This window comes from Ictidomys tridecemlineatus, chromosome 3 (genome assembly GCF_052094955.1).
Source record: "Ictidomys tridecemlineatus isolate mIctTri1 chromosome 3, mIctTri1.hap1, whole genome shotgun sequence".
NCBI lineage: Eukaryota > Metazoa > Chordata > Mammalia > Rodentia > Sciuridae > Ictidomys > Ictidomys tridecemlineatus.
In genome coordinates this window covers 117,267,729-117,283,678 of record NC_135479.1, presented here as the reverse complement: position 1 = coordinate 117,283,678, position 15,950 = coordinate 117,267,729, and the positions used below count along the sequence as shown (strand labels likewise).

The window sequence follows — 15,950 nt, the reverse complement described above, 5'->3', positions numbered from 1 at the left end:
CTTCTCTCTAGCTTCCCTCTCTCTTTTTCTTCTGTTCCATGATTGTTGATTGAATTACTGTTCTGTGCCAGTGGCCATTTCAATTCTGGTGACATAACAGAGTAAGACTTAGTTCCTGCCCTCACAATGTAAGTGAGAAATGAAGGCTTTAACAGTAATGTTCAGTGTGATAAGCGGTGTGAGGTAAGAGGACGAATAATAACAGCTTCTGCAGGCAAGATGGGGCCCAGCTTGAAAGGTCGGAAAAGCCATCTTAAAGACTGCGACGCTTGAATAGGGCCCCTTCAGATGAGCATAATCTACTTAGACAAAGTGCATTGGTCACAGAAATCCAAAGTGTTGTGATGAGAGGGTGTGGAAGGGAAGGAAGGTGACAGAGTATTAAGAGGATGAAATATGAGAGAAGAACGTTGGGAGGGCTTATGCTTCCGATGGTGAAGAGAAAACAGGCATAAGGGTGGATGATCTTGAGAGTCTTCAGGAGCATGGGAACCCTTGGTTCTCCTGAAATTCCACCTTCTCTGCTCCTGCTTGATCCTTTCCTGGAGGCTCTCAGGAGGAGGTAGTGGCATCGTGGCTTTGCTTCAAGTGGGTTGTGGCCTCCATGAAGATTATAGTCTGAAAAAGTTGATTGGCAAGGGCTGGGTGCTCACATCATGTTGGAACTCCTCTCCATTCATGTCACCTGTGCTGGCTCAAGGGTCTTGGGACATACCTAGTTATTGAGGTACATAAAGGCTTTCAGCTATTAAAAAAAAAAAGGCAAAAGTTGTGCCTACTACTTAGTATCTTCTTCAACACTATACCATTTTTACACAATAATTGTACAACAAGTGAGTGAAAAGTTCATCTTATAGTATCTAAATTACATGGATATAAAAAAGTACTCATTGTAAGATGTAGGAAAGTCTTATTTTATAGCCATATGCTTATTTTATATTTATAAACTTCAGCGCAAGTTACTTATTACACTGTGCCTTATCATCTCTAATTTGTTCAGTAACACATAATACTAGAACCATAAGATACAAGGGACAAGGAAGATATAATAACATTTTTGTTAAAACTTTCCATGCTGGGAATTGAACCCAGGGCCTCACGTGTGCTAGGCATGCACTCTACCGCTGATCTATACCTCCAGCCCTTAGTCACTTTTTAGAAAAATTCAAGATAATAAAACATAGGTATGTGGGGTATTGTTAAATTCTACAAGGGATTTACCTTGCCCTTTGGAGTGTGGATAACTCTTTCACATTGTGTTTTGCTTCTAATTAAATTTTTACTACACTTGTAAATTTTGCATTTTATGTGGGTGCCTTAGAACTATCCACATTCTACCAAATGTTGGGTGACACCTGCCATTTAAGTGAACTGAAAGCTGTAAGGATGAGTGATACTATTGGAATGTAGAAGATAAACTGCTCGAGTTCTGGGCTTAGTTTGTTGCTAAGAGTTAAAAGTAATGGAACTTTGATACCTCTGTTTTTACATCCATAAAATTAGACAAGTGTGTGCTATCAAAAATCACAGTGCTTTTATGAGGTATAGTGCAATGTGCATCTCCATAAGTAGCTGTAGGTATAAGGTACTCTGAAAGACACGTAGTGACAGTGACCTAGCTGTGACTCCCTGTCTCATTGTCCTGCCCTTCCTCCGAGTCATAAGTGAAGAATCCTTGATTGTCACTCTTGCTTTTGAGAGGCCTTGGAATGTGGACTGACTGCATTCTCAGAGATCCCCTCCAGAGTCGAGTATGATGGAGCACTCCTATAACCCCAAGGACTTAGGAGGCTGAGTCAGGAGGATTGCAGGCTTGAGGCCAACCTCCACATTAGTGAGACCCTCAACAACTTTTAGAGGCCCTTTCTCAAAATAAAAAAGGCTAGAGGTGTCTTTTATTTTAGGTGTCTTTTTAATTTTATTTTAGAGGTAAAGTACCTCTTAGTTCAATCCCCAGTACTGGGAAAAATAAAAAGTAGGTTTCTTATATTCTTCATTGTCATTAACAAATAAGTTAACTCTTTTAGAGATATTCAACTAATGTCTTATTGGCTCTGACATTAAAAACCCAGCTTCTCAGGTTAGGGCTATGGCTCAGTGGTAGAGTGCTCACATAGCATGTGTGAGGCACTGGACTTGATCCTCAGTGCCACATAAAAATAAATAAATAAAATAAAGTCATTGTGTCCATCTACAACTAAAGAAAAATATTTAAAAAAATTTTTTTAAACCCAGCTTCTCTCCTGTGGCTTAGAATATTGGGGCCGGGGGCAACACAGAAGGGGCTTTACACAAAGCCTGTGTTGCAGCTACAGAACACTTTTGAAAACCACTGGGAGCTTTTGAACCTGAACCTCACCAAGAAAGGAGGCTAGGTGGTCCTCGGTGGCCCGTGAGATTGGAGGGAAGTTTGGCTTATGAATGGGTGGAAGAAGTTTAAGATAAACACAGAGCCCTGGGCACTCTCTGCTGTTCACATAGATATGTCTCATGAAATTTTTTGTTTATGTGGTGCCAGAGATTGAACCCAGGGCCTAGTGCCTGCTAGGCAAGCACTCTACCACTGAGCTACATACCCAGAGTCTTAATCTGGAAACAGATCATCAGAAGCTTCATGTTATTTAATCAGATCACAATTCTAGGCTCAGTCACTCTCCACCTCGAATTTTGGTGAAGCATCCTATTACCCATTCATTCATCTGAGTGTAATTCTTTCTTTTTTTTTCCTTCAGGGTCGAGGACCAAACTCAGGGTCTTGTGTGTGCTAGGCGAGATCTCTGCCACTGAGCTAAATCCCCAACCCCTTGAGTGTTGTTCTAATCCAAGCAGCCAAGGCTTTGCTGACTCCCACTGTCTCTTGCTGAGTGAGTGATGGTCAGAGGTATCTCAGGGAGCCCATCTTGACAGTAGAAACTGCAAGGAAGGCCCTTCTTCAGCCTTTATGCACAAACCACATTTTAAGAATGAGATGTGTCATTCATTCATAGTCCTTGTGCCCCAGTGCAATTTTACTGTATGTCCTTTGAATGCAAAAGAAACTTGTGAGATGAGTAAATAGGTTCTCCCTCAAGTGGAAAGCTGATGTGTTTGTAATTTCTGACTTGTTTGGGATATTCCCTATTGAAGATGGGCTTCCCAAGGTTGGAGGGATAGCAGCCTTTTCATGTTCCCAAGACGGATCTGTTGAGCTCTTCTTGGGAGATGATGGAAAGGCGAGAAAAAAAAGTTGAAAAAGCCCAAGACTTCTCTCTTTCTCCTGCCAAACCTAATAGGAATATAATTTCATTGCAGACCATCACATGAACCTTTCACCTAGCTGGCACAACACGAAGCAAACTCTGTCCTTTCCCACAGCAGAAGGGGGCACGCATTGTTTCCAGGTTAGGTTATTTTGAGCAACAATGCTCGTTCCAACCCTCTTAGCCCAGAATGACCCTCATGTTCTTTGACTTGCATATGCCAGGAGCAACTCACATGTCCCCTCTACTCTGAGCTTATGCATAATATCTGCCTTTGACTTAAAGAACAAATCGTCAGTCTTCCTGAGCATTGCTTTATCTCACTGGTCACTGCTAATAAAGTAGGTCATAGAGGAAGTATTAGAATGTAGAAATGGTGCTGCTCACTTCAGGTTGGGTACATCTTAACTCTTTGGTACATAATTATGGCTTGACTTCTACTTCCAGAGGAAGTCAAGGTGCCCATATCATGATGTGTGGTCAGAGCGATTCTAAGAAAGGAGGGTTACTTTTGGTGTGTGTTGCAGGGAGAGTGCTCAGAAGGTTTAATGGGAGAAGTGACATTTGAAGTGAGACTTAAAAAGAATGGGAACATTTGATGGGGAAGTGACGGGAGAAGGGCCCAGGGGTTAGAGAGACCACTTCATTGGGAATGGGAATGAGGGAACTGTGTTCAGAGAGGAATGAGATGTGACTGAACTCTGATGATTTTTAAGCCCTGGCTACACATTAGAATTACTTGCAGATTTTCTTCCAATATGGATGCTGGGCCCTACTCCACACGAATCAAATTGGAATATTTAGTAGAGGGGCAGTGTTTTTGAGAAACTGCCAAGATTATGCAGATATGTAAAGTACATAAAGAAGAGAGAACCCAGGTTGGGGATTTAGCTCAGTAGCAGAGCTCTGGCTAGTACACATGTGCAAGGCCCTGGTACACTCCTCAGATTGAAGGGAATAGGAGGGAAGAACTGAGAACCCCTAAATCTGTGCACAGAAACCAGAAAGTGGGGTCTTTGGAGATGAGCCAGAAGAGTAGGGGGTTAGGAAGAATTTTCACTTTTATATGTTTTTAAAACCATATGATTTATTGGTTTCACCATCACAAACAGAGCTCTGTAACATATATCTAACATTTAAAAGGTATAAAATGAATCTTCAACATTTTGTTTGGAAGGAAGAAAACTTTGTTGTTAAAGAGGTACCATGGGCCCAGGTGCGATGCTAGGTGTTTTGTTTTGAGAACATTTTAAATCCTTTGAAATCATGAGAATGTTCCAAGATGTGAAAAATCCACAGTTTAGAGCATTTAGTTCTTTGATGTATATATGCATAGTCTTTTGAAGATGGAAAATATATTTTAAGGGAAGAGAATGAGTTTTGAAATCAGTGGTAAACTAAGATCCCAGGTCTGCCCTTTCCTGCCTGGTGTGGTCAAGTTATGCATCCCCTTGAGCCTTGTTTTCTTATCCTTAAACCCACAGGTTTGTCCTGACATTTGAGTGAAACATAGCTGTAAAACATTTGGCAAAGTGTCTCATCTAGGAATACGATAAGCTTTCAGAGTGTATATATTTATTCAACTAATTAAACCTCATGCCTGAGTTTGTACTTTTTGTTCACCTAGGAGGAAGTATGTGTAGTGATAAATTCTAGCTGGCCTTGTAGTCAGCTCTCCCTGCAGTGAGTTGGGCATGTTGAGACATACTTACACATTTATATATACATACACGTGTGTGTCTGTGTATGTGTGTCTGTGTGTGGATGCTTGATATATAATTTCAAGTGCTTTTATTCAAGATCTATATTATTTATTTACTTATTTAGGATTTTTGGGATTGAACCCAGGGGTGCTCTACCCCTGAGTTACATCCCCAGCCCTTTTCATTTTCTATTTTGAGACAGGGTCTTTCTAAGATGCCAAGGCAATTTTTAAATTAAAAAAAAAAATTCCTTTTTAAAGTACTTTACGGGGACATAGCTTTGAAACACAAGCAGCAGATAGTAGATGTATTTATATATGATTTCTCTGGCTATATCACCCAAGAATTTTCTTCTAATTCTCAGTTTTCTGTCTTTATGAATATATTATAAAATTTTGTGATAATTTTCAAGTGATAATTCTCAGGTATATTTTCTTTGTACCAGGTTACCTAAAAAATAGCTACTTTCAGTATATTTTCTAGTCTACAAAAATAGTGTTCCTAAAGAATGTTTCCAATTTGAACAAAAATAAGAAGAGGAGTTAGAATATGGATCTTCAGAGGTTCTAGGAAGACTCTTGCATCATAATGTTGTTTTTATGCATGTTTACTTTGTTAGCTGAGTCAGTTATTAATTGACAAGATTAATCAGTAGCATGCCTATAGATTACCAATTTCCTTGTTCCAAGGCACTGAGTCCTTTTCTGAAACAGCATCTGAAATTCAAATTTAATTCATAGTTGTATCCTAGTAGGAATATGTTCTGACCTCCTAGGCAACCATGAAAAGTGTTTGTCATGATATGTAGAATGGTAGTGAAATAAAACAGCCTTTATCTTCACAACTTGAGTCTTGAAGTGCCGCTGTTTTTTTTTTTTTTTTTTTTTTTTTTAAATTAAGCATTCAGCTTGGAATGGGGAAGTGACCAGGCATTGGGGTAAACAGACTCTTATGAGATGTTGCCACCTAGTGGCCAAATGGTATAATTCTGGTCTAGCCTGTTATGAATGGAACAGTGCAGAGGCAGCTTAAGACTGAAAATCAACTGGAGGAAAAGCATTTTGGATGATTAATTGATCACCACAGATATAAAAAAAATTAAAAAGCTTATTTTATATGCTACATAGAAGTCACTAGGGTAATTTCTTATTGCATTTAGTTTCAAAGTGTGATACTTCCTGAATGAACAGTTCTGCATTCACTACTTATTAAAATATTTCACAGATTTTTGCCCATTTGATTGCATCTGCACTGAATATCAAGATGTTTAAATAAATACCTGTGTTTTAGGTGGGGAAAATAAATGGTCTTTTGTAGAGTAGATTAGAAAAAATTGGTTTCTGAAAGTAAACATTCTCATTATAAGATAGAAATCTAAACCTCTAAATCTTAAATGACTGTTAATTTTTGTGTGTGTGTGTTTATGTGCATGGGGATCAAACCCAGGATCTTCTGCATACTAAGCAAGTGCTCTATCACAGCCACACAGCTATTCCACTGTTATTCAACTTTAATTAGGTAATTAGTTTCTCTCTTAATTTATTTTGGTATGTATTTGACTTGTTTTACAAATCAAGTAATTTTTCTTTACCTGTTTTTTTTCTTTTTTGATACTGGGGATTGAACCCAGAGGTGCTTTACCATTGAGCCATATTCCTAGCCCTTTTCAATTTTTACTTTGAGACAGGGTCTCTCTAAGTTACTTAGTGTCTTACTAAGTTGCTGAGGCTGGCTTTGAATTTGCAGTCCTCCTGCCTCTTTCTCCTGAGCCACTGTGATTACAGGCATATGCCACCATACCTGGCTGTACCTCAGTTTCTTCATTTGCAAACTGTTTATACTAAAAAAAAGGTTTATTGGATAAATGATAATGACCCTGGACCACTCATAGATACTGAAAACACAGTGATGAATAAAACACGGTTCCTGATATCAGAGAGCACAGCCTTTACAGGAAACACAAAAGGAAATAGTTTTAATTAGAAGCAAAAAGAATGGTGAATATTTCTAAGCACACAGAAATACCAGAACATTCCTTGAGAAGCCAACCTTGCCTCAGATGCAAGTAGAGTTGCAGTGTAACCTTCCAGTTAAGGATTGAAGGATGAGTGGGAATTAATAAGCAAGGGAGGAGGGTGGCACTGAGCAAGGCACTCCATGCCAAGACTACCAATGTGGATACATAAGGTAATATTATGAGGGGGACATAAGATGAAACCGAGGTATTCATTATTACCAACTGTAATATCACCAATTGTAATATCACAGAGATCTCCAACTTTGAAACCCCCATAATATCCTAGAGAGTCTGTACTAGACTAAATGGCAAACTTGGCTTTCTTTTTGCTGGTTAAAGCTGAGATCTCTTAGTTCAGTCTCCCATGAGTACAGATTTTGCTTGGGTTCAATGTCAGGCTGGCATGAACCTCTTCAGTGGAGCACATTTTATAATACTTATCAAATAAATTATGAAAAATGTCATATGGATTCATTATATGTGAGATCAATAAAGTATGATTTTGTGGAGTCACCTTCTAAGCTGAAAGCATTGTGAATGGAACATTGACTTCCAGGATGAAAACTTCCTAAACCTATTGTAAGTCTATCCTTAATAATCAACATCTGTGTTTTAAGGTTTACTTCTTGAGTTAGTGGTGGGGATAAGTGTGTTTTGTTTTATTGGATTGCTGGTAGTTAAAAACAAGCAAAAAAAAAAAGCTACTGCCAATACAAAATTATTACATTACAAACTAAGTATCTTGCAAAAAAATTATTTTTATGTTTTAAAAAAAACAGTGTTTGTTTTTTAAACTGTAAGTGGCTTATAAAAACTTCATGAAGTCCTTAAGTGAATACAACTTCTGTCTTCACAGATACAGGCTAGTCCCAAACGTTTATTTTCCTGAGCAAATTCATGATGTTGTCCGTGCCACAAAGTACTTCCTGCAGCCAGAAGTTTTACAGAAGTACAAGGTTGACCCAGACAGAATTGGCATTTCTGGGGACAGTGCTGGTGGAAATTTGGCCGCTGCCCTTGGACAACAGGTAACAACACCACTGTCCTGCAGTGCTGGTGGTCACATCTAACAGGCCAACACATTCTCTATTTCCTGTGCAAAGTCATTGTTGGGTGGGCTGCTCCTGCAAAGCCAGGTTATTCAAATGATCACACCTGCAGAGCATACAGATCTTTTTGAAATAGGAATGCAGGTCACTGAAGGAAGCAATTCTGAGTCCTTGGGGAGGCTCCTATTTCACTCAGTGTTAGAAAAGGCCTCACATTTTAGAGGGCTCTTTGTTCCAAAGGGTGATGCTTGGAAATTAAGTATCCCCTACACCTTCTCCATGTTTAACTTGCAAAATGGGATGTTTTTCTTAAGTGTCAGATCATTTTCTTGGAACTTTGAGACAAATTTTAAAATTTTGCCCAAAGTTTTCTCTTAATATGAAAAAGAAAAGAAATGAAATAGTTCAGCTTTTTTATTCTATTTATTTTTGTGGTACTGGGGATTGAACCCAGGGCTTCTCACATGTTAGGCAAGCACTCTACCATTGAGCAATGTCCCCCATCTTTTTTACTTTTTAAATTTTGAAGTAGGGTCTAGATAAATTGCTCAGGCTGGTCTAAAACTTACAATCCTCAGCCTTTTTTTTTTTTTTTGAGAGAGAGAGAGAGAGAATTTTATTATTTATTTTTTAGTTTTCGGTGGACACAACATCTTTGTATGTGGTGCTGAGGATCGAACCCGGGCCGCACGCATACCAGGCAAGCGCGATACTGCTTGAGCCACATCCCCAGCCCCCTCAGCCTCAGTCTTGAGAGTACCTGGGATTTACAGGAGAGCGCTTTTGCACCCAGCTTGGTTCAGCTATTTTAGATGTTAAATTACAAGTTGAACTTATTGTAAGTTCAAGTTCAGCCTGGGCAACTTAGTGAGATCCTGTGTCAAAATAAAAATAAAAAGGGGTTGGGGATATAACTCATTGGTAGAGTGCCCTTGAATATCTCAATCCCCCGTTCAACCACACACACACACACATACAAACATAAAATGGATCTGAGGTTTACCTGAATAAGTTCTGTAAAAACTGTGTCATCTAGCCCTAGGAGTCTAATAGCACACAAAATCTTTGGTAGTTGTATAAATACAAAGATACACACAACATCCTCTTATGGGTTAAATAATTTAAGAACAGCATCTCAGTCTTCTCACCTCCAGATTTCTTTTCATATCTTCCAATAATAGCATCTGCCATTTTATTTGTGATATCCCTTGTTTTTTTCTTAATAATTATTAACTAATAATAAGTAAAGAACTCAATTCTCCATGTTGCATGGGCAAGTGTGCTGCCCATGTGTCCACAGATGGCAGAGGAAAACCCTGTGCAGTGAGGAGGCCACCACAGGCCATAGAGCCAGACAGAATGGGGTGTCAAACTGGCCCCACCCCCGAGAGAGACAGGGCTCTAGACAACTCCCTCAACCTCTCCCAGCCTGAAGACAACTGAGGGCAGGCATCTGATTGCAGGATTTGGTGAAATGACATGTGTACAATTCTTGGCAGATGTTGTTATTTATTGATCATTTTCTCTAGCTTTTATAGAGCAGTTACATCTCAAGTCCGGAGATGCTTTAGTTACCCAGGAAGCACAGTGACTTGGTTAGCTTCCTTTTAGATGGAACATGACCAAGGCCCAGTTTTAGATAGTAGAATTACAAAATGGGGTCACGTGCTCACACTGCAGAGAGCCGCAGGTGAGCTGAGATTGCTGCGATGGGGATGCACTGCCATTCGCATTTCAGCTTTGCTCTGGGGCATGTGCCCATTAAGCAGGATGGAGGGTGGATTGCCAGCATTATTTAAATCCCACTCTCTCATGGAGCATGAAGACTAAATGCTCATCAGAGGGGATTCTACTAAAACACCTTAGAGTGCTGTCATCTGTTCATTTAGCTTTTCCTATACCTCTCCTGGAAGAGTAGGGCTCATTTTTTTCCCCTTAGGAAGCTCTTCATTGCCTTTTGGGGATGAATGAAAAATTAAATAAGATTCACAGATTATTTGTCCACAATACCTACCAATCAGCACTAAATGCCAGACGAGAGAGATGAGTTAAGCATTAATGTGGGTTTAAAGAATTCAGAGTTCACCCTGGATTCATTCAAAACTGAATCACAAACAACATACCTTTCTTTGTAAACATAACTTAATACTGGTCTTGGTAGAAATTTAATGTTCATGCTTTTGACTAGTTTAAAGTAGTGCACGAAGCTTCTCTAAAGGGTGTGCTTCTGCAAAGGGAGCCACGCAAAATGAAATAATGTGTTTCCTCTTTTCTAGTTTGCTCAAGATGCCAACCTAAGAAATAAGCTCAAACTGCAAGCTTTAATCTACCCGGTCCTCCAAGCTTTAGATTTTAACACCCCCTCTTATCAGCAAAACGTGAACACGCCCATCCTGCCCCGCTATGTCATGGTGAAGTACTGGCTGGACTACTTCAAAGGCAACCACGACTTTGTGCAGGCCATGATAGTGAACAATCACACTTCGCTTGACGCGGAAGAGGCTGTTGCCCCCCGGGCCCGTCTTGACTGGACGTCCCTCTTGCCTGCATCCATCACAAAGAACTACCAGCCTGTCATGCAGACCAAGGGCAATGCCAGGATCGTCCAGGAGATCCCCCAGTTGCTGGATGCCCGCTCTTCCCCACTCATCGCAGACCAGGAAGTGCTTCTGCACCTGCCGAAGACCTACATTCTGACCTGTGAGCACGACGTCCTGAGAGACGACGGGGTCATGTACGCCAAGCGTTTGGAGAGCGCAGGCGTGGAGGTGACCCTCGACCACTTTGAGGATGGCTTCCACGGGTGCATGATTTTCACGAGCTGGCCCACCAACTTCTCGGTGGGAATCCGGACTAGGGATAGTTACATCAAGTGGCTGGATCAAAACCTGTAAAGGAGTCAAACTTCTGGAAGACCCAAGCCCCTCCTGACCTCCTGCACCTGCTTTGGAAAGACATGGACTTTTTAGTCACCTAACCCCACCCCCTCCTTGATACCTGTGAGTTTTAGAATCTTGAGTCCCTGCAGACTCTACGATAATCTAATTTTTAAAAATGAGTCTGACTAACCTAAGTACAAAAACATCTGAGTTTGGTGCCCCAAAGTGGACCTTTCTCTCTGTTCTCTATTTTAGTCAACTACGTTAATATCCACAGCTGCAGAGAGTGGGACCACGAGCCACAAACTGCCTTGGATCCTGCCCTTCTCAAGATGTCCTTTTCAAAAATTTATCAGCTGTGGATTATAATATGACTTTTGATGAGTTAAGAAAATGTAAGCTCCTCTTCAACTCGCTAGAGTTTACTTTGGCTTCAGAGCAGTGTTACACGTGTGCACTTTTGGGTCATTACTGGGGGTCAAGTGCCCTCTGTTCTCTGTAGATGGTTTTGTTTCCTATGGGAATTTTGACAAAGGCTTTCTAGCAAGACAAGTTTCTCAAAGGATGTTCTCTCTCTAGTGTTCATTTTATGAGATAGCTATCTCTAAGTCCAGCTGGCTTGAAATGATACTTGAAAGTTACTTTCTACAACTATTCTTAGAAAATATGACTGCATGCACTGGATAGCGACACCTTGTTAAGCTTTTATTGTTTGGTCACCACTGTCTCCTTGGGGAAATCTTTTGGGAACAAATTTATTTAGATTTAGATTTAGAATAACTTTCCTATTATGAAATAAGTAAAAACAGACAAATGAAACAACCTATTGTTTCATTAAAAACTGTTTGGGGCATAAATTATTAAGAGCAGTGTGTATATATATTTGGTACAGTCAGAAAATAAAGTACATTTAATACTAGTTTAACATTATGAAAAATACCTTTAGAAGGTCTAGTCCATTCTTGAGAACTCAACTTTTTCACTTATATGGCTTTAAAATGGGACTATTTTGGTATAATACAATGTATTGATTATTTTTTTAAGTTATTTAATGTTAATATATATAGCTAGACATAGGGCTTTTCTGAAAGACATCTGTAATAAATATTAAAAGGAATGGTATTTTTTAAAAAAATACTACTTTAGAATTCTATCCACATGTAATTTTATGGAAAGAGATAAAATAGCAATTAATAATACTAGATATTAGGACAAAATATTTTGATATTTATAAACATATAAAAGTTAAAATAATTAGAAATTCTGACCGCACTTACTAAAGTCCTCTAAATTTATACAGTTGAGCATTCCCTAATCTGAAATCTGAAATGCTCCAAAATCCCAAATTTGGATCCTGATGTGATGCCCCGTGTAGAAAATTCCACATCCTGATAGTTTTTTTCATGCTCAAATTTATTAAAAATAATAATGCATTAGGTTACCTTTGGGGTATGTTAATTTCTTGTTTAGATTTGAGTCCCATCCCCAAGATATCTCATTATGTAGATGCAGATATTCTGAAATCTAAAAAAAATATAGTCCTTTTGAAACCCTTCTGGTCCCAGGTATTTCAGATAAGGGATGCTCAACATGTAGTTCCATAGCTTTGACAAGACACACACTGCTCTCTCCGCACTTTATGGCCAGAGGAACCCTCTCTTATATTCTTCTGGGTGAAGGGCAGACATCGGTACCTGGTGCCTAGACCCCTCATTTTCTCCTGTTAACCAGGTCTAGAAGTTCCAACACTCAAGTTTATCTTGACGTCAATCTTCACTGCCAGTGGGGCATCTTTGGCAAAGTAAGAAACGTCAAATCTGATTTGAGTTGAGCATCTATCCTTCTTCCTGCCACCCCTGCTTCTGCCCCATGATACTTTTAGGGACTGCAGAAAGCAGTAGCTGAGTCGTGATACACCATACTGTGGAAAGAAAGTAAAACCTTCTCACTCTGGGGGACGGGTATTTCCCACCTCCAGCAATGAGATAACAGACGGAAATTCACATTCTTGTTTTTAATTTATTGTAAGAGCCCATAGCATTTTATGTACAAAACACAAGTTAATGAAACTGTGTGTCTGTGTGTGTTCCTGTGTGTGTATAAAAATAATCAAGCCACCTAGCTAAGGTACTTAGGTGAGTCACTGACCATCTCTGGGCCTCTTTTCCTTTCCTGTGAAATCAGAGAGCTGAATTACTGGATCCTTAAGGTGTCTTTCTGACTAAAAGTCCAACCAATTTGTCAAACTGGACAAACTGTATTGACCTACGGTGATTTTTTTTTTTCTGGAGGGGGAGGGGAGTTGGGGGGGTGGGTCATAATTTTATATACTCAGATACATGCATCATCAAAGATTTGTTTTTCTTAAAAATTGAGAATTTAGTTCTTACCCTATGGTAGTTACCGTCCTCATATGATGCTATTTTTATTTTTATTTTTGTGAGCCTAAGATTGATCCCAGGACCTTGCTCATGTTAGGCAAGCACTCTACCACTGAGCTACACTATAGCCCTATTTTATTTATTTATTTATTTTATTACCATTTAAAAGTAGACTTTATTTTGAATTTTTCTACTCCTAAGAAATAAGAAATATAATACATGCACAGAGTTCCTTAAAATGACAGTCCCACCCCCCGCCAGATTGTGAGCCAAATCCTATAGTAATTACAGACAAAAAATAATTCCAGATTTTTAAAGAGCTCTCTGAGATGAAAAGGGAGTAAGAAAAAAGGGGTCAACCACTATTTCTGATAAAATACTTGAGTCTCATTGTCCTTTTGGGTTCATTCTTATATAAAAAAAAATGTTAACGCTCTTCAGAATGATCTTTTTTTAGTATAACTTTGTTTTGTTTTCCTGCTTTATGAAAAGTTGATAATCTTTTAGTAATATTATTGTTGTCTGTGAAATGGGAACATTAATATATGAAGAAAAACCTTGAAGTGCTGCAAAATGTAGTGAGGTGTAAATTAATCTTTATGTTTTATCATTGATTTGTGAAGAATTTAAGACCATTGTGTAATTACCTTGGTGTGGATATAATATTCTATGCATGACCTTTTAACCTTTGACTTCTTGCCTCCTTCCCACTGCAAAGGGGAAAGGCAGATTTATGAAGGATTTTAGGAACAAATATATTTTATAAAATGAAAATCCAGTGTGGAGATGGAAAGCATATCTGTTTGAAATCATGTTTGGAAATAAAATGGCTCCATCTGGGAATGTGCCTCCTTCACTTCCACTCCTTGCATTTTCTGGTTCCTGTTTGAGACACTGCTCCCTCTCTTTCTCTCTCTGTGCCAGATCTCTGTCCCCCTGAGTACTCCAGTTCGCTCTCAGTCCCTGGGAGGTGGTTTGGTGGCCTCTGTGATGACACTCATCTCCTGTCTAGATAAATTTTATGTGTTTGCTGCCCATGGTGACCCTGCCTTGAACTGGCTGGAGTTTTCATAAAAGCATGGGACTGTTGGGGACCTGAAAATATCTTTCAGCAAAGGTAGATCATAATGTAAATGGGGCTTGAACCATTTCAAGTTGACCCTATGGTCTCATTTCACACTTGAGCTTATTACGCTTAGTTTACATCAAGAACGGAGAGATAGATGAAACTTTTTTCTAGAGTGAATCACTTGTATTAGTACTAAATGGTCACACATGAGTGTGTAAATTAGATTTTCCTATTTAATTTTAGTTATTTTCATCTTCTCCAACAAAATTTCTAGTATGTGGCTGTATTTCACTGTTCCTTTGGGACATGTAAATATAAGTTGTATATTTTTTGTTGTTGTTTGAGGTTTTTGTTTGTTTTGTTTATTTGTTTTGGTACTGGGGATTACAAAAGGGCTTTTCCCACTGAGCTGGATCCCCAGAACTTTTTTTTTTTTTTAATTTAAATATGATCTCTTAGACATATGTGGATTACTCGGGCCTGTCATTCAGCACAACATTCTGTGTCCTTAGAGAATTATGGGGGTGGGGGGGTGACATCAGGAGCACATGTCTGTCTAGAAGGCTCTTCCTTGGATTTTCTCTTGGCTGGCTCAATGTTGACATTTCAGACCAGATGCCTCCTCCTCACAGAAGTCCTCCTTCCCAGCCAGACTTTCTGCCCAACCCAGCGCTGGGCCAGCTTTCAGGCCCCACCTCCCGGAGCCTTGGTCCTCTCCATCTGAAAGCTACACTTACTGTTCCTGGTTTTCATCTCCCTTCTCTGTCTGAAATCCTCTTCCCTGATTTCATTTTCTGCTCCTTTTCTGTTCTCCCTAAACTTAAAATTTAAGCTTCATGAGAGCAGGGACCTTGTCTATCTTGGTATCTCTATTTCCTGAGTACTTAAAACAGGGCACCTAATAGACTTTCAAAAGAAAAGATGTTTTTGAATACACTAATCCTAGTCAAGAAAAATTCAACTTATAAAATCATAGTATTATTTTTCATGTGCTTCTTCTAGAAGTAACTTAGCATGTCAAATATAAGTAGTCACTTGAGACTAAAAACTAGGTCTGGGGTTGTGGCTCAGTGAGAGAGCACTTGCCTAGTATGTGTGAGGCACTGGGCTCGATTCTCAGTACCACATATAAATAAATTAATTAAATAAACGTCCATCAATGCCCGGTTTCTGTTCTTGCGACTAAAAGGCTCAGGGGTTACTCCAGTTGAACTGGGCTAACTGGGCTTCACAAAATAACCACACAAGAGACACAAATATCTTTTTCTTTGGGGTCGCTGTGACGGCTCCTCTGACCTTAAGGGTCCGCAGAAAGAGAGAGAGCGAGAGCAGGCGCTGACCCATTTTATTGAGGAGAAGCTATTCAAATGAGGCAAGGGGTCAGGTTTCAGGGGGCTGAGTCTATCTTCATGATGTCCATTGTCAGCAGGTTGACTGACACCTGGGTAGGCCACTCCCAAGGGCACAGTAAGAGAAGGAGACACACACAAGGCACTTCCGTGGAAGATTCTATCCTAAACAGGGCAAGGGAAGGAACAGGTGAGCGTAGCTTCACCCACGGGGCTGTAGCAAGACACAACCATGCACGAGACACCAACCCTCCCTCGCACCCA

The 15,950-nt window shown here is 39.6% G+C and overlaps 1 protein-coding gene across 2 annotated transcripts in view; it reads left to right on the top strand.

Annotated features, from left to right (window-relative positions):
* Nceh1 (neutral cholesterol ester hydrolase 1) overlaps positions 1-15,493 on the top strand; it is a 66,015-nt gene extending 50,522 nt beyond the window's left edge. For both annotated transcript variants that reach the window (XM_078043649.1, XM_078043650.1), the window contains 2 exons: positions 7,816-7,987; positions 10,285-15,493. In XM_078043649.1, coding sequence (XP_077899775.1) covers positions 7,816-7,987; positions 10,285-10,902 — 790 coding nt within the window. In that variant the 3' untranslated portion in view covers positions 10,903-15,493. The remainder of the gene's footprint in view (positions 1-7,815; positions 7,988-10,284) is intronic.
* The last annotated feature ends 457 nt before the right edge of the window (positions 15,494-15,950 follow it).